The sequence below is a fragment of the Drosophila rhopaloa genome, unplaced genomic scaffold, assembly GCF_018152115.1.
Source record: "Drosophila rhopaloa isolate 14029-0021.01 unplaced genomic scaffold, ASM1815211v1 contig_178, whole genome shotgun sequence".
Classification (NCBI taxonomy): Eukaryota; Metazoa; Arthropoda; class Insecta; order Diptera; family Drosophilidae; genus Drosophila; species Drosophila rhopaloa.
The window spans coordinates 87,154-114,647 of NW_025335059.1; the positions used below are offsets into that span (position 1 = coordinate 87,154).

A 27,494-nucleotide genomic window follows, 5' to 3' on the forward strand; every position below is an offset into this window, starting at 1 on the left:
GGTCTCACTACAAAAAAGGTAAACAAAGTGAAAATTTCGCGAAATGTACAAATAAATTAAATAAGAGTATAAACTGGTGCTAAACCTATGTAGTTTGTCCCCAAACCTCAAGTAATAGAGAGAAGGAAATGAACGACTATAAAGCCTGGTGAAAATCATATAACAAGCAATGAGCGACTCCGATGAAGGTGAGAACAAAATTATTAAAAATAAAACAACTATGTATGTATGTTTGGTATTCAGTCTAGTTGTTAACCTAGTCGAATTGCAATTGTTCATAAACCTCTCCATAAATAGATTTAATTGGACCAATTTAGTCTCCAAACAGTTGTTATTGGTTTTTCAACAACACTAGCACTCACAGGGTGACTCGGGTGCAACTAAAGTGTGCGCGCAAAATTGTTTATTTTTAAATGCCACCTCCCAAAAAAGCAACTGGTGCGCTGCAACCACTGGACCATTTGACACCCACGCAAAAAAAATCAAAACAAATGCCACGCACCCAATGCCAGTCCCTGACCACGTGCAAAAGTTGCCGTGCTTCTTCAGGCTCGTCTTGCGCAGTGCGTCGAAATCCAGCCTGGATCAATGACCACAAAAGCGTGGCCCGGGCAACGCATCAATGGCACAGCAATCGATTTTCCCCATCAGTTCAGTTTTCGCAAGCGCCGCGTTCGGTTCTCTTCTCCGATGCCAATTAATTTTTGGGGCTCTGTCGCGCCGATTTGGGTTACATAATGTCTTGGAAATTCAGCATGGAGCAGGCCAAGCCTGGCACCGAAACCGCTCTGGAGGCCTGCGACTATTTCGTGGATGAGGTCATTGAGCCGTCCTCACTACGGGGTGGGCGTTGGAGAAAACCCAAGGGTGTTGGTCCATATGTCTAACGCTAGGATAACTCTCTTTCATAGATGCTCGGGAGGAAGTGCGTCAGATCAAGCATGGAGAGCTACGAGCATCAGTGAGTGCCGGAGATGAGCGGACTGTGCGGGTCCTGCTGGCGGCCCTGGGGACTGAGCGGCAGATTATAGTCAATATGGCTCCTGCAGGAGCGAATACTCTGCTTTTCATGTAAGAAAAAGTATTTTATAGATTATTATAAGTTAATCTAATGCCAATTCCTTTTCAGAGCTTGTCAGTCAGGATATGAGAGCATCACCCAACGGCTGCTGGATGCTGGAGCGGATGGCCGTTCCCATGCCGTCACCAAATACTCACCTCTCTACGCCGCCGTCCATAGCGGTCACTTTGGCATTGCCCGGCTGATACTGGACCGCTTTCCGGAATTGATCCAGCAGCCAACCGTCGAGCGCTGGCTCCCGCTGCACGCGGCCTGCATCAATGGACACATCAAGCTGCTGGAGCTTCTTATCAGCTACAGCTATCCTGACTACCTCTACCAGACATATCGCGACGAGGAGGGCCAGTGGGAATGGCGGCTGCCCTTCGATGCTAACGCCCACGATGTGACAGGTCAGACCAGTCTGTATATAGCAAGCATTCTGGGAAACAAGCAGCTGCTTGGGGTACTCCTCAAATGGCAGCTTCACTGCCGCCGTACGTTGGGCGATTCCGCCAGCTCGGTGAGCACTCCTATCACGCCCACCAGGAAACGCATTTCGTTTGGCATTCAGGCCATCATGTCCAAGCTGCACATATCTAGTGAACTGGAAGGTCCCGAAGACCAAGCTACCCAGGAGTCAACAGAATGCCAAAAATGTCCCATCAACGTTAATCTTCTGTGTGGAGCGGCGAGGGAAACAGCATTGCTTGCGGCGGTTCGGGGTGGCCACTTGGACGTGGTACAGGCTCTTCTGCAACACGGAGCCAATCCTAATATTGTGGCTAAGCCAGTGGAGGATCACAACGACCCCAAGTGCTGCGAGGAGATATATGGACTGAGCAATGTCCCTATTGCCGAGGCCTGCAAGCAAAAGTCCCTGGCAATGTTGGATCTCCTGCTGAAACATGGAGCCCACGATGAAAATGGTTCGGCTATCGGCATGGCCATAACTGGCGGCGATGAGGCAATCCTGAGTCGCCTCTTGGCCCGACGGGTACATCCGGACTCGGACTACAAGATCAACAAGAAGGGCCTACCGACACCGGTGGAGGTGAACGTTTTTTTGCCGTCCACCAGCAACATATCGTACAGCGCCATGTTCCCCAACGTACCCACCATCATCGACTGGCACAGCTTGGGCTCCAGCGTTCAGTTGTCTGTGGTAAGAGTGCCCTGGATGGTCAGTGGAGTGCTGCTCCTGAATCCCAAGCTGCAGTCGCATCCCCGTCTTAACGAGGTTGCTCTGACTGCAATCACGCGAATCGATTTCTCGCACAATGTTCTCACAGCAATTCCGCAAGAATTGTTCCATCTGGTTAGCCTGAAGTAAGTGAAATCCAAAAAAATAATTTCTTAAAAGACAATAATAACAAAACAATAATTAATTGTATTCGTTTAGGTATCTTAATGTGGCTCAAAACAAGATCACTGAATTACCCGCGCCCATGGGTAAAACCTATGCCTGTCCTGTTCTGGACGAGCTTTTTCTGCAAGACAACCAATTAACAACTTTACCGGCTGCCATCTTTCACCTTCCTGCTCTCTCTATTTTGGATATTTCAAATAACAAGCTGCAACAGCTTCCCTTCGACCTGTGGCGTGCGCCCAAGCTGCGCGAGTTGAATGTGGCCTTTAACCTATTGAAAGATCTTCCAGTGCCGCCGATGCAGACGAGCAGCTCACTTCTGAGCCTGGATAAACTGCAACTGCAAAGTTTCGAGGAGCCGCAGTCAAACAAGCCGCGAAACGTGACTCAGCAGCGGCTAACCCATCGCAATCTCTGGTCCGCTTCGTTAGACATAACCGACAACGACATGAAATGGCAGAATGAGCAGGATTTCGGCGACGGAAAGACACCTGGAATGGGTTCTTCACAGCTTAGTAGTCTAAATATAGCGAATAACTTGTTCACCAGCATTCCGGCTGCTTTGCCCTGTCTGGCGGTTAATTTAACCCGGCTAAACATGTCATACAACAGTCTGCGTTCTATGGGCCATGTAACAAGCTATCCGGCCACGCTAAAGCAGTTGGATCTAAGCCACAACGAGATCTCTTGCTGGCCAAGTTTGCCTCGGATTACCGAATCGGATCCGCACCTACTGTGTTACAGCTGTGTCCAGCTGCCGGAGGGTCGGGAGGAGGAGCAAGCTTACAAGACGACGTCCTCAAAGGGGAGCTGCTCCTCCGTCACCTCCTTCCGCGCTTCGGTATTGAAGAGCGTGTGCCGGCACAGGCGTCATCTGCGTCTGGAGGCGCTGCGCACGTTGATCCTGGCGGACAACCTGCTCACACGCATCCAGCTGTCGACCGACGACGCCACAACGCTGTTCAATGAGAGCGAGGACGCCGACTGGAGTGTGGTAGGCGTGAACCGATCCAAGGTGATATTTCCCAACCTATCTATGCTGGATATGACCAATAATTGTCTGAAGGAGATTCCCGCCTCGTTGCACGAGCTAAGCAGTTTGTCAGTGCTGAACATTAGTGGAAACGTTAATATCACAGAGCTGCCGCCCCATTTGGGGCTTCTCTCGCGACTTTGGAATCTCAACACGCGCGGATGCCTCCTGCAAGAGCCACTGCGCTCAATGATCGAAAGCAAGAAGCATAAGACTATGGACATCGTGGGCTACCTTAAGTCTATCTACGAGGATGCTCAGCCTTATGCGAGAATGAAGCTGATGGTTGTGGGTGTGGCTGGAATCGGCAAGAGCACACTGCTCGATTTGTTGCGCCAGGGTGCGGGATCAGGTTCCAGCTCCAGTTCGCATAGATCTCGCGCCAGCGAAAATCATTGGGCCAAGCGAATGGGACTCGCGCGTAGCACCTCTCGATCGCACCGCCATTCTTCCGCCTCCAGCGCGAATATATCCACGGTAGGTGTGGACATCGGAACCTGGATTTGTGAGAAGCGGAAGCGAGCGCCCGGCTCCCATGGGCCGGTGGTGTTTCGTACTTGGGATTTTGGCGGCCAGAAGGAGTACTACGCAACCCATCAATACTTCTTGTCCAAGCGGAGTCTGTATTTGGTGCTGTGGCGCATCAGTGATGGCCACAAGGGTCTGGCGGAACTGCTGCAGTGGTTGGGCAACATTCAAGCGAGGGCTCCAAACTCTCCCGTAATCATTGTGGGCACACACTTTGATGCGGTCGGCGAATCCATCTCTCCTCAGCAGGCGGAGCAACTGCAGCAACTAATTCGGGAGAAGTTCATTGCTATTCCCGATGCGGAAAAAATCGGGCTGCCACGAGTGATTGACTCCATTGAAATTAGTTGTCGGTAAGTGTTGTGTGATTTCTTAATGCAAAATTATTTTGTAAAACTACAAATTCTATCTTCTTCGTTTTAGTACCCTACATAACATCCATTTGTTGGCCAACATCATTTACGACACCGCCATGCAACTGCGGTCTCCTGGCTCCAAGGAGCCAATGCTGCTGCAGAAGATCCCCGCCAGCTACATTGCCCTAGAAGACATTGTGAATGTGATTGCCTGCAATTTACGCGCAGCTGGCCGAGATCCTGTCCTGGATGGCGAGCAATACAGGCGCTTGGTCACCGAGCAGATGCGTCTGCACAATTACAAGAGTTTTCGGGATGCCGCTGAGCTGCAGCAGGCAACCACTTGGTGCCACGAAAATGGAGTTTTGCTGCATTACGACGATGCTACGCTCAGGGACTACTACTTCCTAGATCCGCAGTGGCTTTGTGACATGCTGGCCCATGTGGTCACCGTGCGCGAGATCAACCCATTTGCCCCGACGGGTGTAATGAAGTTGGACGATCTCCAGCTGCTTTTCCGCAGTGTACAAGTTCAAGGAAATGGAAACCGGAGGTGAGTCTTTAACTCTTTAAAATTGAACTTTTTTGACATCAAACAAAAAATTACCTATCAATTAATAAAAGCCCCAAATAGTTAAAAATTGATCGTACTAATTGTCTGTAATACTTTTGTAGCTATATTGTAAGCTTGTTGAACAAGTTCGAAGTAGCACTGACGTGGGACTCGAGAACTCTGCTCATTCCGTCCTTGCTGCCAATGCAAGAAGCAGCTACGCCCAATTCTGGTAGCACAGTGAAGCTTTCGCAACGTTCCCGCGGTCGTAGTTTAGGTTGCTCCGTCTCGCAAGAAGTTAATCTCAATAATCTGATCTATGAACAGAGTTCAACCCATTCTTCACCATCTTCATCTGCTAATGCTAGTCAGGGACTGCGACGCATTCTTCTGATGACTTATTTCCCGTCGGGATTCTGGTCGAGATTAATAACGCGCATTCTAGCCGATGAACAGATCATCGAGGCTATCCGTGGCGTATATGTAGCTTCGCAGGAAGTAAGTAAAACACTTTAAAACTGTTAAAAATTAAATTATTTATTTTTCAGAAGTATGTGGATTTTGATCTGCGCACATCATTGGAGCAGGACACCCAATGGAATCTGTGGCAGACAGGCCTAGCCCTATACTATGGACCAATCTTAATATTTAAGATCTGGGAAGTCCCCTTTCAAAACACAGAGCGAACGCAACCGCTCCGCACAAATGGCAACCGCTTTAAGCTGAAATTAGATGGTATATGGAGCGACGTCAATCTGAGCTCCTCTAGCATTCTGGAAGTCTACTTTCCACTTCATGAAGTGAACATATCCCAGGAAGTCGATGACCGAGAACGCCAGTTGTTGGCCGAACTGCAGCCGCATTTGTCCCAGGTGGCCAAACTGTTGGCCCTAGCAGTGGATCATATTGATTTACTTCTAGAGGATTGGTATCCTTCGCTGGGAACGCGGTTTGTTCACACTTCGGAGGGCCGGTTTCTGATCACGCGATTGGTGTTGTGTCCGCGCTGTCTCTGGAAGCTGCAGTTGCAGCACAGCAACGAACCTGTGGATCGGGAGCTGCCTCCCATGGGATGCAACAGACCAAGTCGAAGTAGCAGACGAGGGGCGGGAGCATACTTCCTGCACGGCGTAGGTGACCCCGGTGAGGACGGTGCTTTGAACGTGTTTTCTGCATATCTTAACGCCACAGCAAGAAGAGAGCGACGTTCCGAGGATTCATTGGGAGCCGGGTCGGATGCTGACTCAGGCGTGGGTCCCGATTCCGCTGGTTCGTCACGCAACACTTCGGTTGACGGACATCCAGGCTATCACCTGCCTGATAACTCAAATGTTTGCTACGCCTGGATGATTGAGGAGTGCATCCTGTCCGTTTACAATCAAAGCAAGATCAGCTGCCCAGTGCATCTTGAACAGTCGATGGCCCAACTAGCTCCGGATGTCATATTTGCTGATATACCTGATAAGCACACTATTCCACCCGAGTGCATCATAAAGGGATCACTGCTCGGGCGAGGAGCATTTGGATTCGTCTTCAAAGCGAACTGCAAGATAAGGGGCGCCAGATCCTTCAAGCCGGTTGCCATGAAAATGCTCCAGCCAGTTCCTCCCGGAGCTCGGGCCAAGGAGGTGAGTAGTCAAAATTTGGAAAAACTGTTTGCAATTTTATCGGCTTACCTTCATCTTTAGAGCGCTTTGATGGCCTTTAAAGTGGCTTTAGGCAAATGGGACCGGGATCCGTTGCAGCACTCCTGCAAAGCCTACTGTACTGCTCGTCAGGAATTGGCCGTACTACTAACACTTAAGCATCCTAACATTGTGCCACTGGTGGGGATCTGCATTAAACCATTAGCTTTGGTCCTGGAACTAGCTCCTTTGGGCGGTCTGGACGCTTTGCTTCGACAGTACCGACGCAGTGGCGCCCACATGGGTCCGCATACATTCCAGACCCTTGTACTGCAGGCGGCGCGGGCAATCGAGTATCTGCATCGAAGAAGAATAATCTACCGTGATCTAAAGTCGGAAAATGTTTTGGTTTGGGAGCTTCCGCAGCCTCACACCGAAGACAGTCCTCGCAACCATGTGCACATTAAGATTGCCGATTACGGAATCAGCCGGCAAACCGCTCCCAGCGGAGCAAAGGGTTTTGGCGGTACCGAGGGCTTCATGGCTCCCGAGATTATACGCTACAACGGTGAGGAGGAATATACTGAAAAGGTGAGTTAACAAAATCTTCAATGGTTAATTTAAGTATAATAACTCATTTATTTATTCATTTTTTAACCTATTTTTGATTTTAGGTGGACTGTTTCTCATTTGGCATGTTCATATATGAGAATATCAGTTTACGGCAACCTTTTGAAGGACATGAATCCATAAAAGAGTGCATCTTGGAGGGCAGTCGGCCGGCTCTAACGCAAAGAGAGACGCAATTTCCTACCTGCTGTTTGGATTTAATGGTTCTCTGCTGGCATGAACAACCGCGTCGCAGACCTACGGCCAGTCAGATTGTCTCCATACTCAGTGCCCCGGAGTGCATTCACCTGCTGGATGTGGTTGCCATGCCGCACAGCGAGAAGATTGTGTGTGGAGTGTTTCAGTCGCTAGTCGGCGTGGGCGATGAAGAGCGGTGCGGACTAGAGCTGTGGCTGCCCTCCTTCGGCTCCCGTATCGACATCCTGGACTGTTCGCCTTCCGGCAGCCTGCTTCAGTGCAACAGCATCAGTTGCTCTCCGCAACCACAGGCGCCGCCTAAGCCCGAAAACGGGGCCCACTCACGTGCCCGTTCCGCACAACGATCGCCCAAAATGAACATGCTGTGCTGCTGCCTAGTGGGCGAGGCCATCTGGATGGGCGACGTTTCTGGCAACCTGCACTCCTATAGCACCTCCACTTACGCCCACTTATTTTCTTACATGCTCGATCCGGCCATTAAGTCAGCTGTGATCAGTCTAGTCTACATGGAAAGGATAGCTCGCGTGGCCGTTGGTACACATAATGGTCGGGTGTTCCTGGTGGATGCCACTCAAGTGCCCAGCAACTGCGCTTTTGCCGAGGGCTCATTTGTGCTCACAGAGATCTGTTCTGGTTTTGTTTTACATGCTGCTTGCTCAGTTTTTGTGGATGGGTAAGTTTACATATCTTCAATTGTTGCTCTTGTTAGACTGAAATAATTTATCTGTAGAAACTATGAACTATGGTGCGGCGAAATTGCGGGAAAGATAAATGTGTTCCCATTGAACGAGACCGGAGTTTCCGGCCATCAGGCTCTGTGCCACAGCGAGGAGCCCAATTTAATAGAAGACGTCAAGGTGGCCCGTATGTGCAGCAATGACAGCCACGTCTTCAGTTGCCTATATCCCGGCTGCATGGTGTATCAGTGGGGCGTGGTTTCCAAAAAAATAGAGAACAAGCTGGACTGCTCCAAGCTTCTGCCTTGTTCCGAATCCCTGCAAAGCATTGCGATCGATGAGCACGTGAACTTGATAAAGTGTCAGATTTCTGCACTAGCAGCTCACAATACTGAGCTGTATATTGGAACCACCTGGGGTTGCCTGATCGTGGCCGAGCTGCACACCCTTCGTCCTATTAGCGTCTTTCGACCCTATGAAAATGAGGTAAGGATGGGGGAATAGTATTTTTCAGCGTTAAAATTAACTTATTTCTATTCCTCCTCTAGATAAAATCCATAATAACGCTTTCTAATGACAAAGTGCCCCTGATCGCTACGATCGGTAGACGATATCGCTCGCTAATCTCACGCTACGTAGACTCCGCAGAGACATCCACTATGGGCTCTGCCGCCAGCACACCCACACATGGTGCAGCCAAATCCGTGCCACCGGCGGATGTGGATAATCACATTCATTGCCTGCTTTGGCGCGCTAAGCACTGGACCTAAATTCGATCTCATTCGAAATATTTGTTGACGTATTGTATTTAATATTCCACTTACACACACAAAATTGTTATGCAAAGTGCTAAAAATAAGGAATGGTCGCTGATTAGGATTTAGTTTCTGTCAAACTAGTGTTAGCTTAACTTACTTTTTGTAGAAAGTTATAATTTTACAGATTATACAATTTGCTTTCTTGCCAAATTAATGGTGCAACATAACTTATATTAACCTTAAATCTCATTTAAAAAACTTTATCTTGTAAAGTGTTTTACAAGTGTTTAAAGCATTTACTTTTATTTGCTATGACCTATCGAGATTTTACGTTTTCAAAAGTTATAACTTTTTGTTTAAAGAGAGGTGTTTTAATTTTTTTTAAATAAAATGCTTTTTTTAGTTTTGTGAAGAATGACTCGTTAAGATTTGTATTCCTCCTAACGCCTTAAAATATGATCAAAACAAATTCTAAATGTATACTTTGATAATTTATTTTTATTTGTAAGAAAAAATTAACTACATTAACTACATTCCGCAGCTCAGTTTTAGAAGCATTTTAATCTTTTAATAAAAACTTGCATCGTAAATATTTTTTTTAGATAATAATATACCACCTGGAAATGTGGTTTAAAAAAAGGATCGGCATTACCAAAAGTTTTTTGAAGCTGATTATAACTAGGCGAAATAAAGCTAATGTTATATCTTCAAATTTCAATTACGAGTCCTGGGCCACAGAAGCTACCGACATGGAGGACTGACGGCTGCGCGAGTAGATGGAAGCCGAGTTTTTCAGCACGCGCACATAGTTATTGAAGTCGATTACGAACTGGAACTCCTCCTTGAGAGCATCGCGCAATGGAACCTAAAATATGATTGCCAATAACTACGGTTATATACATAAAATAATTTGTAAACCCACTCGATAATGGTGAGCTTTCTTCATCACAAACAAGACCCAGCTAATAATGCCGTAGAGCAGGGCGCCGCAACTTCCGACTAGGAGTACTAAGAACACGCCCTCCAGGTTGTTCATGTCCAGGGGCGTGGCATCTGGAGCCTCCTCTTTGGTGGCGCAAATTCCGGTGCCCACCTCGTTCCACCACTTGTTCTTCATTTTCTCCAGCACTCCCTGTTCCTGCAGCTCAAGCAAAGCATTATTGAACTTGTCGCGATGCGGCCAATCTAAAAGACATCTTGTTAGAATTTTACCTTTTGGAAATATTTTACTTACTCTTACGCATGGCTATGCCATAGCCTTTCTCGTCCAATGCGTCCCCAATCTTTTTCAGATTGCATTCTCGCTTGGTATTGTACTCAATGGAAGTGGATTCCATCAGGAATGCATAGTGAGTGTGTGTTTTTACTCGATTTACTCCCTCCATGTTGTCTGCGGTAAGATGTTGCGGATTTTCGGTCATGAATTTGTTCATCTTCTTGTAGCGCTCATCTTCGGATGTCTAAATATAAAAGATTTAGGTAAGGCAATAATTATAAGCACTTGGATAATACCAAGAAGAAGTTCCTGGTGGCTCCATTTTTTTTTGCACCGTAGACTACACCATCCTTGTTATCTGCCAAATCGTCAACGCTGTTGATCAAACTTTGAGGCTTTTCGATGGTTAAAAAGGCAGCCAAATTGGCGGTGTATGAGGAAACCACAATTAGAGTAAAGAACCACCAGAAACTGGCTACAGTTCTAGTTGATAGGGCTCTGCCAAATAGTTGAAGATAAATTAGAAAAACATTGATTAACTTGGATTATTCTTCATACTTTGGCCCAATTTCAGAGCCTTGCTGCAGTAAAGCTCCCGTGGTAAACCAAATCGAGTTGCCTATAGTGAATTGATTTTCTAGTTCCTCTGGCTCCTCAATACATGGATACGGGTTATCCCATTCACTTGGCGACAGACGGCCCAATATGAAGAAACTCAGGGACACGCCCAAAAAGGAAAAGCCCAGGAACCACCAGACCTCTTCGGAGAAAGGATCCATGAAGGTAAATAGCTCGGGAGTGGCTTTCTGGGGCTTCAAATAGAGAATTGCAATACCTGGAATAAATTAAGTCATTCAAAAATTTGGTTCAATAACGCGAAACCGTGACTTGCCAAGATTCATAAAAGGAATAGTGAAGTCAATGGCTTGTTCGCGTTCTGACGTAATGGTTAAATCCGTGATGGCCAAATCAGCGCGCTGCAAGAAGTTGTGTTTACTAATGAGTTGCAAAATTTAATGATTCTTACCCACCCCCATTATAATCTCCCTCAACATGCCCGTCGATTCATTCGAGGATTTGTTATACGATCCATAATCATTGCCACCATTTACGAAGGTAAAATTAAAGCCCAGTTTATCGGCCAGTTCTCTGATGAGATCCACGCCATAGCCTTCATATTGACTATTGCCCTCCAGCTGCTTAAAGCTCTCCACCAGTTGGGCATATGGTTTGTTCTGCAGTTGGAAAAGGATTGATTACATAAGGTACGAGTGGTTTTGATTATGGTCACCTACCGGCACGGAGAGCAATATAATGAATGTTTTATTAGCCAGAGAATTGTCAACATTATCGAATAGGGCGGTGGTTGCTGCCAGTCGCTGGGGTCTGTACTCTCTCTGTTCGTCCCAGGTGCCCACCTTTACAATACCCGAGGGCTGCAGCTCGATGACATCCAGATGGTATCCCTTGCGGACGTTTCCCTCGAAGTAAATGGGTCCAGTAAGCAAGTTTTCCGAGAGGCGCAACTGAAAGAGTCAGTAAAAATATTCAAATATTGATATTATCGGAAAAGTTTCCGTCTTCACTTACCGTTCGCATGTAATTCTTAAATGAGGAGCCATCATCACGGACACTTTCCGTTCTCTGCGAGCAATTCTGGGGAATCGGTTTGAATGGAAGATTCTTTAGCGTGTGTGCGAACAATTGAACGGCATCGTAGGTCAGAGCCATTTCCACGGTTATGGGACACGAACCTGAAAGAAAATTAAAATAAGGAATGAAGAAAATTAAGACCGAAGAAATGTTGTTAAATCAAAACATCTGCCAACCATTTCGAAACTCATCCTGGTCGGTGGGATAGCCCAACTTCATGAGCACCTCCTTGACAACCATCCTCTCCGGTGAAAACAAACGCAGCCCAGTTATATTCGCCTCACTGTACTTGTACTCCTCCAAATCAAAAGAGTGAAAGTCCAGGTTTCCAATGATGTACTTGTAGTCCTCGTTGATGATTCCGACTTGTTGTGCCTGGTTCAAAAACTCCGGCATCGTCTCACTGGAGCCCACGACCACAATCCGATTGTCCACGGACTTCCGCACCCGCCGGAGGACCTGTTTGTAGTTGCCATTCAGCTGCATGTCGTATCGCAGCACCGTGACCACGGGTCCATTCATTCCGAACAGCGTGGTCAGCTCATTCAAAATGTTCAGGTAATCGGCTGCGAGCAAAACAGGAATTATTAAAGGACCCCATTTGTTCCGTCGACAAAGGCAGCTCACCCGACTCGTACAGGAAAATGAAACGCGTCCAATTGAACTCTGTGATGAGGCTAAAAAGGGCCTTGGCCAGGTCCGCCGGATGCGGATGCAGATTGAAGCCCTCGGCGTACTCGCTCATGTAGGAGTAGATGTGGGGTATGTCCATGGCATCGCATATGGACATCAGATGTACAGCAGTGTGTCGCGATGAAGGTCCAAACACCCCCGCGATGCCAGTCTGAAAAATAATAAACAAATTTCAAATTTTAATGTGTTTACTTTTAAAATTTCATTTCATTTACTTCTTATTTGAATATTGTGTATTGTGTGTAATGAGTGATCGAATCCTTTTATTAATATAATTTAAAAAAAAAACTTTTTTTACGGAATACATTTTTTAACAAATGAAAACTTCGCAAAATGTGTTTCATTTCTCGTATTTTGTAAATTCTGTAGTATGACTTAATCGAATGTGAATTTTGTTTAACTTTAAGCTAATGGTTTTCTAGAGTACTCACTAATAACACAATGTATGCTTAGTTCTGCCCGCTTTTTATCATCCATAGTAAATATACAAAAGTACTTACCTCCAGCATTCTGCATAATTTGCCGTAGCTCTGGTAGGCATCGCCGTAGTTGACCTCCTCCTTCAGCGAAGTTAGTGTGGTGCCCACCTCTTGGTTGGCCACATCGATGGCATGGTCGAAGACTATGTTCATTTGGTCCGTGTTTTGGTCGGTGAGCAGGCCTGAAACCGATAAATTCTCTCACATCCACTTTTTCGCCATTTCCCTCTTGCCGGTTTGTTTATAAACAACAACTTGACCTAATCATCCCATTCGGTCGGAAAACCCAAACAAACAAACAAATACTAAAACCGTTTTTATGAGCTTTCAGCGTTGATGGAACGAACAGCTTGTTCTCTTTATGAGAAATTAAAAATAAATCGCGCGTTAAAAACAGTTTGTTTGGAAGTGCACAAAAAAAATATGGCTCACGCGACACACATTTTTCATTTGAGTTTTTTTTGGTTTCTTCTCGAAACTACTTACCAATTGGGACATTTACCAAACTTTGGAAGTTGTCGTAGCCGCCAAAGTTTTCATACTGAGCGCTGTTACCAGAAAATTGAATGCAAATAATGGTCCACAGAATTATACCGTGATTGTTAAACATTTTAAATTATTTTTATTTAAAACATATATATATATATGTATATATATATATAGCATTTAAAAAATAAAATGATCTGCTTTCCGAACCGAACACTTCGAGTAAAAAGCCACAACTGACGTTTGCTTCCAAAATGTCAATTTGGAAAAAGTTTTGAGTGAAATTTTTAAAAAGCTTTAGCGAAACTTTGCAGAGAGTATTGAGATTGATCAAGAAGTATCTCAATGTTAATCCTCAGCTGGACTGTTCTCCTCGGAATCCGTTTTTAGGGACTCAATGGACTGCGATGAATTCCGACTGCGGGAGTATATCGACTGAGCGCTTTTAAGGACTCGTTCATTTTCCGAGAAGCGGATGACAATTTTGAATTCCTCAGCCAGGGCGCCGGAAAAGGGAACCTGGAAAATATTATCACTTATTATCATCGTAATAGGCACGGTGACAAGCAATTGTACCGCATATAGTTTAGCTTTCTTGTAAACAAAGTAACACCAATATAGTATGGAGACAATCATGGAAATGCAGGATCCGATGGCCAGGACAGCGTAAATACCACTCAGATTGGCCACACCCAACTCAGAAGGTCCATCATTACCGGATTTAGCCTGGAACACGAGATTTATTATGGGTTTATGTTAGCCCGCAAGAAACTTACACTGCAAACACCGGCGCCAACTTCGTTCCACCATTTGTTCTTCAACCTGGCCAATACGCCCTGTTCCTGCAGCTCCAGCAGGGCGTTGTTGAACTTATCACGATATGGCCAATCTGTGGGAAGGTTTCTAATTACACCCGATCTAAGGTAAGTCCCAGCTACCTACTTTTCACCATGGCTATGCCATATCCCTTCTCATCCAGGGCGTCTCCCACTTTTGTCAGATTGCATTCCCTAACCGTATTAAACTCAATCGAGGTCGATTCCATGAGAAAAGCGTATTTGGTGCCTGCCTTCACCTTATCCACGCCGTCCTGATTGCTCTCCATCAGCATCTCTGGATGACTAGTCATGTACTCGTTCATTTTCATATAGGTGGGGTCCTCTGAAGTCTTTGGAGTCCCACCAAAAATGTAAAATCGTTTGCTTTAAATAATTTCTCGACTTACCAGAAAGAAATTCCTGGTGGATCCTGTACGCTTAGCTCCATACTGAACTTCGCCTTTATTATCGGCCAAGTCTTCAACGCTGTTGATGGGACTTGTGGGATTCTCTATGGTCAAGAAGGCAGCCAAGTTGGCAGTGTAAGAAGATACCATAATTAAAGTGAAAAACCACCAAATGGCCGAAATTGTACGAGTACTAAGGGCTCTAAAATGGTATACAAAATTGATTAAATAAAAATCTTTTATATTTCTAGGTATTCTTACTTGGGAGCAATTTCTGAGCCTTGCTGCAGTAAAGCTCCCGTGGTAAACCACAGGGAATTGTTGATGGTAAACTGGTTTTCCAATTTTTCTGGTTCTTCAATGCACGGATAGGGATTATCCCACTCAATGGGCGAAAGGCGGCCTATAATAAAGAAGCAGAGCGAAACACCCACATAGGCTATACCCAAGTAGAGCCAGACCTCCGATGAAAATGGGTCCATGAACGAGAAAAGGGCGGGCGGTGCCTTTTGAGGTTTTACATATAATATAGCTATGCCTAGTAATCGGAAAAACATCGTCAGATAATATAACCAGCTGGTATCAGGTATACCTCACCCAGATTCATAAAGGGTATGGAAAAATCAATGACTTCTTCTCGTTCCGCTGTTATGGTAAGATCAGTGATGGCCAAATCAGCTCGCTTTTATAAAATACGTTTTTAATCTGTGATCAAGTAATATGGTATCAAACTTACCCCTTCTACAATTTCCTTGAGCATTCCTGTGGTGGTATTAGTGGTTTTATTGAAGGAGCCATAGTCACTACCCCCATCACGAAAGATGAACTTAAAGCCAAGCTTGTCGGCCAACTCTTTGATCAGATCGACTCCATAACCCTGGTACTGATTGTTGCCTAAGAGTGTGTCAATACTCTCCACGAGACTGGCATACGGTTTGGTCTGCAATTGAAATTATCATTGGAAAAATGAAAACCATTCTAAAGCTATTAACTTAATCAAAGCTCACCGCAATTGATATTAGAACCGTGAAGGTTTTGTTGACCAGAGATCCGTCATTGATGTCATTAAAGTTAATAACTTCAGGAGGCCGCTGGAACTCAAAGTCCTTACCTTCCTCCCAGGTGCCGATCTTGACCAAGCCACTTGATTGTAGCTCGATGACATCGAATGTGAAACCCTTGCGCACATTACCCTCAAAATAGATGCGACCAGTAATCGTTTTTTCCTTGATCTCCAGCTGTTACGTTTTTATAATTAGTAAAGGTATGCATTGATTGTTGAAGTTTACATACCGATCTCATGTAGTTTCTGAAGGTAGAGCCATCAGGTTGAACATTGTCATGCCGCTCGGAACAGTTGAGCATCTGAGGTTGATAGGGCAGATGCTTTGTTGTCTCCGCAATGACTCGAACTGCATCATAGGTGAGGGCCATGGACATGGTGACGGATGAGGAGCCTGCAAAACAACAGAACCTATATATATAAAACCTTTGAGAAAAAAAAAATTTCACTCTCCCACCGGTATTAGTGGGTCCACTTTCTCCGAGTTCCTGGTGCAACTTTTCATCCAGGTCTCGCACTGCCTCCTGATCGGGTGAGAACATCCTTATGCCCGTGATGTTCGCTTCGCTGTATTTGTACTCCTCCAGTTCGAAGGTGTGCAGATCCAGGTTACCTACAACATAGGTGTAATCCTCGTTCATGATGCCCACCTGTTGGGCTTGACGCAGTAGCTCGGCCACGCCCTCTGTGGAACCCACCACCACAATGCGACTGTCCTCCGATTTTCTGATGCGTCGAAGAACCGACTTGTAGTTGCCATTCAGATTGAGGTCATAGCGCATTACTTTGATGACAGGACCTTTGGTGCCATACAGGGTCATCAGGTGGTCCAAAATATTCAGGTACTCAGCTTTAACAGAAAATTGGGAACTTAAGTTAAGAGTCATTGTGGCATTACTGAAGCACCAACCGGATTCGTAGCAAAATATAAAGCGTGACCACTCAAACTGGTTGACAATGTCGTACAGAGCATGGGCTATATCCTCCGGACTTGGGTGCAGATTGAAGCCATCCACCTGGCCACTCCACGAGAGATGCGGGTATATGAAGGGAATGTCCTTGGAGTCGCAGGCGTTCAGCAGGTGGGAGGCTGTCTGCTTGGCAGCCGGCCCAAAGACGGCACCCACGCCGCCCTGATAGGAAAGCATAGTCAGGTCCTTTTATGTTCCACAAAACTGCAGTTGCCTCACCTGCATCAGCCTACAAAGTTGGGCAAAGGCCTGGACGGAATTGCCAAAGGCCACCTGCTCCGTTTCTCCGGCCAAAGGAATACCCAGCTCATTGTTTACCACCGATATGGCGTGCTCGAAAGTCTGCCGGATTCTGTCGGTGGCGTCGTCTGTGATAAGGCCTGCATTTTTTATTTTGAGTCAAATTAATTCGAGAGTGAAAACTTGTTAAGCTCTTTGAACTTATTCACTCACCGAGGCGAATGGATTGGCCACTGGATGAGCCATAAGTACTGCCTCCATAAAACTGTGCCTGCACTTTGTTAAGGCAATGAAAAGTCAGCAAAATCCAACAGAAATGCATTGCATTCATTTATTGAATATTCGATTTTTAACTTTTCATTTCTTTCCGCTGGTCTTTTGCTTTTTAACGATGCGTATATATAAATATATACGTATATTTTTGGATCACCCACTAGCGCGATGTCTTTGAAGTTCTACAGCCGCCGAGCGCACGTTCCCAACTGAATGGGCACTCATAATTGCTTTGAAAATTCCACTCAAAAGTTTTCCAAAATATTTGTTTTGAACTTGAAAGCTGCCAGTGTTAAGAAATCATTCATACATTAAAAGTCATCGAATTTGATAATATACATTTAATTAGAATTATCACAAACATAAATTGCATCATAAACTAAACTATTGCAAGTTACAAATATAAATAGTTAAGGGCTAAGAAAAATATATAGATTTGAAAGTTCATTTTTGGCACTGTATCTTTTTTTGTGACTGATGGGAGTCGAAATAATCCCATCCGATCCGAGACATTTCTTTGGGAATCTGTCAATTGAACCCTGAAATGGAGATGTAAATCTTTATCGAAAGTATTAATGTTTCTGCGAAGATAAGCTATATTTAGTGCAGCACTACTCCAGCCCCAAGAACATTCCAAGTGGCACGCACCAATTGCGGTTTTATTGGAAAGACAATTGGAGAAGTTGCTCCCCGGAGCAGAAACTGAGCCAACTGCTGGGCATAAATCACCATTAATTAAGTGAGAGCGTCCCAATTGAAGTGCGATGTCGTTGCTGGCACAACAGCACTGGGAATGGGTAACGAGCCACAAGGAAGCTGCACCAGACACCGACACCTCCACTTCACCACTTGCTCCATTGAGTGGCGCCCAAAGTGGAGCCATTAGAGCCCCGATTGTGAGGTTCTTGTACTCACCAACTGGCTTGCCTTCGGTCTTTGGTCTAGGACTGCGTGGCATACGTCATTTGTAATACTCTTAGGCTATAGGTTTGGTAACGCGACTACCAAACGCTGCACTTCTTCACGGGATTCATTGGCGAGCCCACGGGACAATTGAACTCCCGCGCAAAGTCGAAGGAGTTCGAGAGCGTTCCGATCACCCGGAAGCGACCTGGACTATGGATGGCCGTGTTCAGCTTGTTCCTAATGGCCTCCGGTCGCATTGCTCCGCACCACACCTGCCCGAAGTTGAGGAAGAACAGCTGCGACCCCGTCATATTGAGTCCCGGCAGGACCTCGTCCTGGACCTCGCTGGGGTGCTCCTTCAGCCAGCGCTGGTAGGCGTGGAATGCCTGGCGCAGGCCCCCATTATCTGCGATATTCTCACCTGAAATATGTTATTATAAATTAACAAAATACTATAATAACATGCTAAGAAGATGTAAAGAAGCTTATATGGTAACTTGCTTCATAATTTCTAGTTAAATATTTTCGAGTCAAACTATTTGAGTCCAATATTGCGACTGAGAATTTGTTTAACGGAAGACAGGTTTCCTACATTTTTAAATTTCGCTGTCTTCCTGCTAAATCCATCTTTGTCAATCCCTTTTGGTTCCAGGCACTTTGTCATTCATAAAAACACACAGATGGACAGAAAGACAAGACTATAGTAGATTAAAAAAGCTGATTTGCTAATTAAAATTATACGTATTTTGTAGAGCTAAAAACGCTTCCCTGTAAGTTTACTCTTCTAGTAATTGGTATATATGGCAAATTGGATCTAAGCAACTTACCCTGCGTACTCTCTCCATTCAGGACGATGCCCACCTCCTCCACGGTGTAATTGCTGTACTGGGCGATAATGCAGCGGGCACGCTCGTCGAATCCCCGGATCGAGGAGTCCGTCCACCACTTGTGGATGTTGCCGTTGCGGTCGAAGAGCCTTCCCTTGTCGTCAAAGCCGTGGGTCAGCTCGTGGCCAATGACCACACCGATGCCCCCGAAGTTCAGCGACTTGGGGAAGTGGCGGTGGTAGAAGGGCGGCTGCAGGATGCCGGCAGGGAACATGATCTGGTTCTTGTTGCGGCTATAATACGCATTCACGATGGCCGGCGCCGTCTGCCAATTGGTTTTGTTGACCCGCTCGTGCAACTTGGCCTGCTCCGTTTTGGCCGTGTGGAGCAGGACGTTTAGCGTGTTCTCGAAGTACTTGTCCGGATGGATTTCGATGCCTGCGTACTTGCTGTTGAGCTCACCCGGATTGAGGATAAAGTCCGGGTAGCCGATCTTCAGGGACATGGCGTTCACCTTCTCCTCGGCCAATTGTTTGGTGGTGTCGTCCAGCCAATCTGTGGTCTTCAGGATATCGCGGAAGGCTTGCTGCAGATCGTGGGTCATCCGCAGTGTGTCCCGCTTGCTGTTGTTGTCGAAGTAGCGGCTCACGAACATTGATCCCACGGCCATGCCCATGTTGGTGTTCACCTGGGCGATGCACACCTTCCAGCGCTGGGGACTCTCCTCCCGGCCGAAAAGAGCGTGGTAGAAGTGCTGCTTGATGTCGTCGAAACGATCGTCCACGTTGTTTATGCGATGCCTCACAAAGCGCCACATCATATAATTGGCCACCGTTCGGGGATCGGTCTCCTCGAGCAGATTCACTAACTTACTCATGTACTCCACTGCGTAGATGACCACCTCCTCGGAGCCAAGGACCTCGCGCTCCTGCAGGCTCTGCAGATAGGCACGCCACTTGATGTCCGGCACCACCTCCTGGAGTTGGTCCAGCGTCATCCGTTTGTAGAGCTGCGAAATAATAGGAATCCGGATTTAACAAGGCATATCATTTCAGTACTTGAGTTTCTTAAAACGTAAAAGTTATGTTAGTTAGTTCATGATTCTTAAGTCCCTTTATATTAAATGAAAAATAAAAATGTTAATTAAATTGGTTACATTTGAAATAGTTTCATACACAACTTAAATGTAATGTTCGATTATATTATTTTGACTTCTTTTGAAAGGTGTAATTTATAAATTACGCAAAGTGTTTTGGCTGACTTTTTAATTTATTAAACAACACTTTTCTGTATGTCTAATTTGTTTTGTGTGATCTTAAAAGTAAAGTTTTTGCTAGTTCAGATAGTATTTCAACATCTTAATGCATTTATCGTAGAACGATTCAATGACAACCTTTTCAGAAGTACTAGAAAAATGAAATAAATGTTTTTGGGACCCACTCACCTTGGTCACATTGAGTCGCTGCTCCGCTGGCGCCGTAATCCCGGCCAGCTGCGTCTCGAACACCACCAGTTCGTTGGCCACCCGCTGGGCGTCCGCCTTGGAGGCGCCCATCTTGTGCATCACCTCGGCCATGTAGCGCTGGTAGGCCTGCAGGTACTTGGTGTTGCTCGGCTGCAGGAAGTACTCCCTGGTGGGCAGGCCCAGGCCCGTCTGGTCGAACTGGACGATGTTCTCCTCGGAGTTCTTGATGTCCGCCCCCACCCACTGGACAATGAGGATGTCGTTGTTGTAGCGCCTCAGCGTGGCGGCCAGCACCTGCCAGTTGAAGTGGGAGTCGCTCCACTGCGGCTCCAGCACTGGCCACCCGCCCAGTTCCCGGATGAGGGTGTGCAGCGGCTCCAGTCCCCGCTTGGCCAGCACCTGGCTATTCACGCACGAGCGGTATAGGTTCTTGGCCTTCACCTGGGCGTCGTGCTGGGGCTTCAGATAATCAGTGGGGACATGCAGTTGCTCCTCGGTCTCTGACCTATCTTTGGACTTCTCTTTCGGCGGAGCGGCGGGTGGAGCAGCTTCCTCCTCTTTGGTCCTCTCACGCGGCGTCTCGATGAGGCGTTTCCGCTTGGTTCCGTTGGTGTAGCGTTTGTAGCGCACCAGGACCCGGTTGAGCAACTGCCTCTTACTGACGATGTGGCGACGGAGACGTTCCGCCGTCAGTTCCGCAGCCTGGTCAGCTTCACCTTCGCCCTCGCCCTGCTCATTGAGTTTGAAGAGCGTATTCCTCACCGGGCTCTTTCGTGGTTCCGCCGCTGGATGCACCGGTGCATTCTTCTCGAGGAGATTTCGCAGCACCAAGTCCAGACTCTCGCGCAGCATCTCGAAGGTATCGAAACCGGCTTTGTCCTTGGGTATCGGATGCAAGCGCTCCCAGTTGCCGCAGGCGTACTTGTAGAAATCCACGCAGGGATCCACTTTGTTGTCCATGGAGCGTTTCATGGTCTTGGCCTGGGTGAGGCGTATGCCCTCCCGGGTTCCCTCCTCGTTCCAGAAACTCTGCAAGGCGGCGATGGCGTCGCTGATCTCGGGACTGGCCTCTTCGGCCTGGCGTTCGGCCTCGCGCCGTTCCCGCCTCCGGCTCCACTCCAGCCAGTAGGGAGCTATGTCCTGGTAGCGCTTCGTCTGGCGCCGATAGAGATCGTCGTCCAGGGGCTTGATGTCCAGGTCGACACCACTGCCGAGGCACTCGCGCGGAATGCCCAGCGGCAGGAAGGAGGTGCGGGAGTCCTTCATCAGCGTGTTGCGCTCCTCCAGCTCCATCGCCTCCCCATTCCCATAGCGGTAGGGCTGGCAGCGCCGCTCCCGTTCGGCGGCCAGAAGTTCCAGCTGGGCCCGCTTATCCGCCGGCAGGATGAACTCCTCCTTGATCAGCTCATTGTAGGTGCTGCCCTCCGGGACCACGGATTCAAAGTCTTCAACATAGGCGGGAAATTCGGCAGCGGAGTTCTGGCGATCGCGCATCCTCTGCTCGTTCAGTTGCAGGGCCGCCAGCATCCCGTCCAGCCGCATGATCAGGATGAGCACCAGGGTCAGCGGCAGCATTACCACTGGAAGCAGTAGAAGCAATTTGCAGCAGGTCAGGCCCGGACACCACTGCACCCGACCTGTCCGCTGATTAACGCCCAGGCCCAGCTTCACGCTCCGAGATTTGGAGGCGGATGAAGTCGAACCAGGAGATGGAGCAGCAGGTGCCCCGTGCACCGAGGGCATCGCTAGCTTCAGCTGGCTGTGGCGACTCATCCCACGAGCGGCAGCCGTAATTGAGGAGCTCGCTGGCCTTTATACTTTAATTAAACGCAATTTTTCGCGCAACGCAGTTTGGCGACAAACCGAACGGGACGTAACCTAAACCGAGAATGGAGAGCCGGAGAATGATGAGCCTCAGAATGACGGGCCGCGGACCGGAGATCAGAGGCTGGAGACCGGAGACCGGAGACTGTGGCCGAGTCGTGCTCGCATTGCCAACTGAAAGCGCCGCATGGGGATGCGCAATCACGGCGCGCGACAAGCAATTGAGCGGCGACAGCAGCAACTGGCGACAGCAGCAGCAGCACAGCAGCAACTAGCAACTAGCAGCATGCAATCAATGGATCTCCAGCCAGCGGGGGTGGATTTGGGGGTCAGGGGTGGCTCTACTTGGGCTGATCTTAGCAATACAGATCTTGGGACAGGAAATATCCGGTATTTCCTCACAGATACCTGCACTGATTTGAACCATTAACCTCAATCGCTTCATTAATTCGCCTTTATATCTTTGTTAATCAACAGGAACGGCAACAAAGCAGATCGTTCAGAAATTTGTGTCACTATCACTGGACTTGCAATAACAAACGCCTCTGTAGAAATAACTACACAGTGAAAAGTAAAATTTGAAAAAAAAAACCGATTGGTTCTAAGTGGGACGTTTAAAATGTGATCGTCTTTATAGTTCATCGTTTATGAAATTAAGAAGATTAAAAAAAAATGTATGTTTTCATCATATCATTTTGATCTTAGCGCCTCTTGTTTTTTTTCCAATCTTAGTATTCTATTTATTTGTTCCTTATCAATTTTAATATTGTCCATTTTATTCAATTAAATTTTCAAATCGTCGTCAGCTACACAGCAAAAAATTCGAACCGATATATTTCAAAATCGGATTAAAATTTTATTATTTTAATTCAACTCTCAATGTTTTCTAATGAGAATCGGTAATTGTTAATAAACCTTTGACTAACTTATCATTTTAAAATTGATATATGAAATCAAGTGGGAACGAAGATATTTTTTATGAAACACTGTAATTGGACAATTACCAATGAGACTTTATTAAATAATTGAATATTTTTTTCCCCGTGCACAGCAGCCACCCAAGCACCTCCGCATTGACCTCTGCCCGAGTAGCGTCTAAATTCAATCAATTTAATTTAATTTCACAAAACAATTGCACAGACCGACGGCGGACAGCTGGCCACGGGTAACATCCTCGAGTGTACCCAGTGACTCGGAACTATGCTTTTGGAGTGCAAAGAATCCCAGATACTCATCTTATAGATGTACTCCCGCCGAAATCGCCCTTTAAAGAATGTCAGCGGCTCTCATAACTCAGCCGTTTAATCTGACCATTCAAGCGTAATGTAAATGGCGTCATTGGGCGCCACTAACTACTCCAGTCACACGTGTTTTGGGGCCCGTAATCCCCATCTCCGTGCCACTATTTAAAGGGAATTAAAGCTCTGCGAGGCGTAACCGAAACCCAAATTGCCGCTTTAGAAGGCGGCGGGGCGCGGGCATTTGGTTTGGGCTAGTATTACAAGATTATGCGGGTAATTGGTGGCATGCGATGCCATCTAATGTGCCCAAAACCCCTCTCCCCTTCGCTTTGCATATACACATGCCTATATTGGAGGGGCTGTGCTGGGGTGGGGGGATTGTGGTGGATCGGGAGGGATGGCTTTTGTTCACGTCATGTATGAACTTCAGCCTCATGGACACCAAACACGCAGGTGTATCTGTGTGAGATGAGTGCGTCTGTTTGGGTGTACATCTGTTTATGTGCTTATGCTGCCGGGAGAACTGACGATTGCTTCATATGCTAATTTTAGCCTTAAACCTTTTAATTAGCGACTATGACCGAGATTAGTCGACTGGTCCATTTGTCAATCTCATATGCGCTATGCTGCTACTCTGTGCACAATCTGCAACTGTGTGTTTTGGGGGATGGCCTGCAGCCCCTAGTGCAAATGTTATGCAATTTGCCAACGCTCCGATGGATTCTAATTTCAATTGGCTTTTGTGTTCACTTGATCTGCGGTTCAAGACCAACCCGTCGACGCATGACCCACTGAGCCGACATGCGACGATACACAAACACACATTCGATTGCGGCATCGGGTTTGCGAGAGGTAATCGAACGAATCGTGAATTAATCAATTGATGTAAATAAACCCGGCATCGGTCGGGGATCGGGTGCTGTGTCTATATAGTCTGCGGATTGCATTCGATTGCGGTTGCGATTCGGGGGTATTTGCCGAATGAAATCGGGCTATCGCCACCGGATTAACTAACCACCTTAATCATTGGGTGATAATCAGATGTCAGGATTGCTTGAACTCATTCATTGTTTTGTATTAACTTGATTAAGTGTTCACATTGGCGTAGGCACGATTTTATTAAAGGGTTTTTAAAGAAAATTCGCTATTAGTATTATTAGACAAACTGATAGAATTCTATGCCCGAGATTATTTAATAAATTAACCATTTTTCTTATTTACCCTATACGTGCTTACTTTTTAATTATATTTTAGTTACCCTAGTTTAAGGTATACAAAATAATCTTTAACAATCGGTGAACGAGCACACGTTTTTACAAAAATTGTTCTGCAAATAAAAACAAATTATTTTGCCCTCATTTGCATTTCTTTTGCATTGACTGATTCTAGATGCCAACAGAATGTCGAAAATCCTCAAGAGGAATAAAAGCTCTTTTCACTACTTCAAGGTTAACCAAATGCAGGAGAAACAAGTTTCCACCTGGATTGCAACCCATTGCGATGCATGAAAGTGTTTCTGCCTTTTCTCTTTCGTAAACCGGTGGAAAGCAAGCTATGGATTTAAGCCATGGCCAACTGTTGCGTATGGAATATGGGGAAACCTGAACTTGAGTTTGGCGTCCCAAAGAAAATCGTAAAGCACACTCACACTTTATTGCCCGTTGCAGTTGCACCGCACTTCAACACTTCAGAGCCCCGGATGTCGAGAATCGTCCCACTGGAACTTAAATATTATTCGAGGTAAACAGAATGTTACCGCCGCGTTGCGAAGTCGTTCTAAAACTGATTTCGAGCTTAAATTGTGGAACTGTGTAGCTGCTACCGGCGTGCTTGGCAGTGATGCATCTGCTCGTTATCGCCCAGGGGTTTTACCAGCGAGCTGTTTGCTGTTTTCCGGCCGGGAGATGATATGGAACTGGTGAGTTGGTCGGGATTAATTCTCGATCGATCGCCACTAATGCAAGTGAATCACGGCCATTCACCTGTCCACAGGAGATCTGCTGAAGCAGAATTTTTGAGACGTTGACGTTTGTAACAAAGCAGACTGCTTGTGCACTTCAAAAAATATAAACTGAAAAAATTAAATACATGCAAGGTACTTTAAATACCAGGTGAGCGTATTATAACGTAGGAAATAAAAAAACACCAATAACATGCACATTGTAGACATTTTATTGACTTAAAACCATAAAACATATTTTGTAACCCTTTGTCAATATTACGGATCAATTTGTAAGTTAATATTAATAATTTGTGTATTTTGTAATCTTTTGTTATGTATTTTGTAACTAATTAACCTTTGCAATTTTAAATCTTTTCTTCAGTGTTGAGGTAAACAAATTTATTGAAATAATTCCGTGTGCCTTGTAGATAATTCACACGTTCACAGTACCTGTGCCATTATTAAAATGCTAATTGAATTCATAAAGCACAATGTGCTATTGACAACTCCATCTGGCAGTCGAGCAGTTTAATTAATTTAAAGCCAGCTAAAATATCATAAATCAATGGAGTTGGCTTTGTCCGTTCTAATGGCCACCATCATTGATTTATCCACTCACGTTGTTTGTTGTCGGCTGCCAAGAACATTTCAATTACAATTTGATTGGCTAAGACCACACCTGACTATGACAATGACAATTGTCGATCATGTTTGTTTAGCGATGCCCGTTTTCCAGAGCCGCAGTTTACTGAATAGAAAGATTTGTATTATTCGAGTGACTTTTATGGGGTCATTCAATATTTTAGTCACTCTGACTTCATTAATTAGAGTGGCGAGCATTCCTGTGTTATGTGCAGCTAATGTATTTAAATTTTATTTGTAACCTCCCGTTCCGTTCGGCACATTTAATTTTAATGGGTCGCAAGGTGGTGAGCCAAAAACTTTTTTAATTACATTACCATCCGGACGGGTCAATTAATTTCGGCACCGCAAATATGCAAATGTATATGTGTAGTCAGTTTGTAGAGTCCCACTCACGTTTCCATTTCACTAATGCACTCGCAGCAGCATTGCGGCCTCATTTATTAGTCTAATTATTTGTGAAACACAACCGTCAGCATCGACAGTGGCGAACGTTTTGACTGAAACCGAAAGCCGGCAAGTAATGCCAGCATTTTATTAAGCGCCAAAAAAAAGCATAAAATAATGGGGGAACAGCTTTGGCGACTATAAATTTTGCACTATCGATCATTGTCGAGCTGCGAGATAATTTACAATAAATCTGCGCGCCGTTTCAGAATAACAGGCAGATATGCAGGGCAGCCGGGGCAGCTAAAACTGCATTAGAGCGACCACCACACAACATAAATTAGGACAAGAAATGAAAGCTAACTTCGGGCGGAGCCGAAGTTTATATACCCTTGCAGAATACTCTGTAAATTATATTCTCCAAAATTATTCATATGATGCATTCTTAATACTCATCAAAAATCCCAACTTCCTAACTTTAAAAACACCAAAGTTATGGCATTTCCAATCGTTCAGTTATATGGCAGCTATAGGATATAGTCGGCCGATCCTTATGAAATTTGATAGGTCGGATTGATTGGCCAAAAATAAAGCCCATAGAAAATCCCAACTTCCCAACTTAACAAACACCAAAGTTATGACATTTCCGATTAATCAGTTATATGGCAGCTAAAGGATATAGTCGGCCGATCCTTATGAAATTTGGTAGGTCGGATTGATTGACCAAATATAAAACCCATAGGAAATCCAGCTTCCTAACTTTACAAACACCAAAGTTATGTTATTTCCGATCAATCAGTTATATGGCAGCTATAGGATATAGTCGGCCGATCCCGGCCGTTCCGACATATATACTGCGTGCAAAGGAAAGAAGGGTGTGTGCAAAGTTTGAACTCGATAGCTTTAAAACTGAGAGACTAGTTTGCGTAGAAACAGACAGACGGACAGACAGACGGACAGACGGACAGACGGACGGACAGACGGACGGACAGACGGACAGACGGACAGACGGACATGGCTATATCAACTCAGGAAATGATCCTGATCAAGAATATATATACTTTATATGGTCGGAGATGTCTCCTTCACTGCGTTGCACACTTTTGACCAAAATTATAATACCCTCTGCAAGGGTATAATAATTACAATTGCACCCACAAGTGCCATTCGAGCC

At 45.9% G+C, this 27,494-nt stretch overlaps 4 protein-coding genes across 8 annotated transcripts; 1 reads left to right on the plus strand and 3 right to left on the minus strand.

Moving 5' to 3' along the window:
- The first annotated feature begins 17 nt into the window (after positions 1-17).
- Positions 18-9,170, plus strand: LOC108043367 (leucine-rich repeat serine/threonine-protein kinase 1). 4 transcript variants are annotated; one of them, XM_017122043.2, is made up of 11 exons: positions 18-188; positions 912-1,071; positions 1,130-2,389; positions 2,463-4,343; positions 4,414-4,899; positions 5,022-5,397; positions 5,448-6,527; positions 6,588-7,115; positions 7,199-8,025; positions 8,083-8,515; positions 8,578-9,170. In XM_017122043.2, exons 1-11 carry the CDS (start codon positions 170-172, stop codon positions 8,797-8,799), a joined length of 7,272 nt encoding a protein of 2,423 aa, XP_016977532.2. In that variant the 5' UTR covers positions 18-169; the 3' UTR covers positions 8,800-9,170. The 4 variants fall into 4 exon arrangements, with proteins under 4 accessions (XP_016977532.2, XP_016977533.2, XP_016977530.2 ...); XM_017122044.2 differs by having other exon boundaries at positions 5,451-6,527; XM_017122041.2 differs by lacking the exon at positions 18-188 and adding an exon at positions 650-843.
- Positions 9,171-9,330: 160 nt separating this feature from the next.
- On the minus strand, positions 9,331-13,438 carry LOC108043370 (glutamate receptor ionotropic, kainate 2). The gene is made up of 13 exons (XM_017122046.2): positions 13,315-13,438; positions 12,850-13,010; positions 12,284-12,500; positions 11,833-12,222; positions 11,594-11,757; positions 11,299-11,529; positions 11,035-11,238; positions 10,896-10,980; positions 10,562-10,838; positions 10,300-10,501; positions 10,022-10,247; positions 9,710-9,972; positions 9,331-9,652 (listed from the first exon to the last, which is right to left on the minus strand). Exons 1-13 carry the CDS (start codon positions 13,436-13,438, stop codon positions 9,506-9,508), a joined length of 2,691 nt encoding a protein of 896 aa, XP_016977535.1. The 3' UTR covers positions 9,331-9,505.
- Positions 13,439-13,646: 208 nt separating this feature from the next.
- LOC108043369 (glutamate receptor ionotropic, kainate 2) lies at positions 13,647-17,281 on the minus strand. The gene is made up of 14 exons (XM_017122045.2): positions 17,027-17,281; positions 16,793-16,953; positions 16,513-16,735; positions 16,060-16,452; positions 15,833-15,996; positions 15,547-15,777; positions 15,276-15,479; positions 15,137-15,221; positions 14,801-15,077; positions 14,540-14,741; positions 14,257-14,482; positions 14,091-14,203; positions 13,891-14,040; positions 13,647-13,833 (listed from the first exon to the last, which is right to left on the minus strand). The coding sequence occupies exons 1-14, from the start codon at positions 17,142-17,144 to the stop codon at positions 13,663-13,665; spliced, it is 2,718 nt and encodes a 905-aa protein (XP_016977534.1). The 5' UTR covers positions 17,145-17,281; the 3' UTR covers positions 13,647-13,662.
- Positions 17,282-17,409: 128 nt separating this feature from the next.
- On the minus strand, positions 17,410-25,317 carry LOC108043377 (neprilysin-4). Of its 2 annotated transcripts, XM_017122063.2 has the most exons (5): positions 24,998-25,317; positions 20,264-21,864; positions 18,820-19,828; positions 18,002-18,413; positions 17,410-17,625 (listed from the first exon to the last, which is right to left on the minus strand). In XM_017122063.2, exons 2-4 carry the CDS (start codon positions 21,857-21,859, stop codon positions 18,088-18,090), a joined length of 2,931 nt encoding a protein of 976 aa, XP_016977552.1. In that variant the 5' UTR covers positions 21,860-21,864; positions 24,998-25,317; the 3' UTR covers positions 17,410-17,625; positions 18,002-18,087. The 2 variants fall into 2 exon arrangements, with proteins under 2 accessions (XP_016977552.1, XP_016977551.1); XM_017122062.2 differs by lacking the exon at positions 24,998-25,317 and having other exon boundaries at positions 20,264-22,355.
- Positions 25,318-27,494: the final 2,177 nt, after the last annotated feature.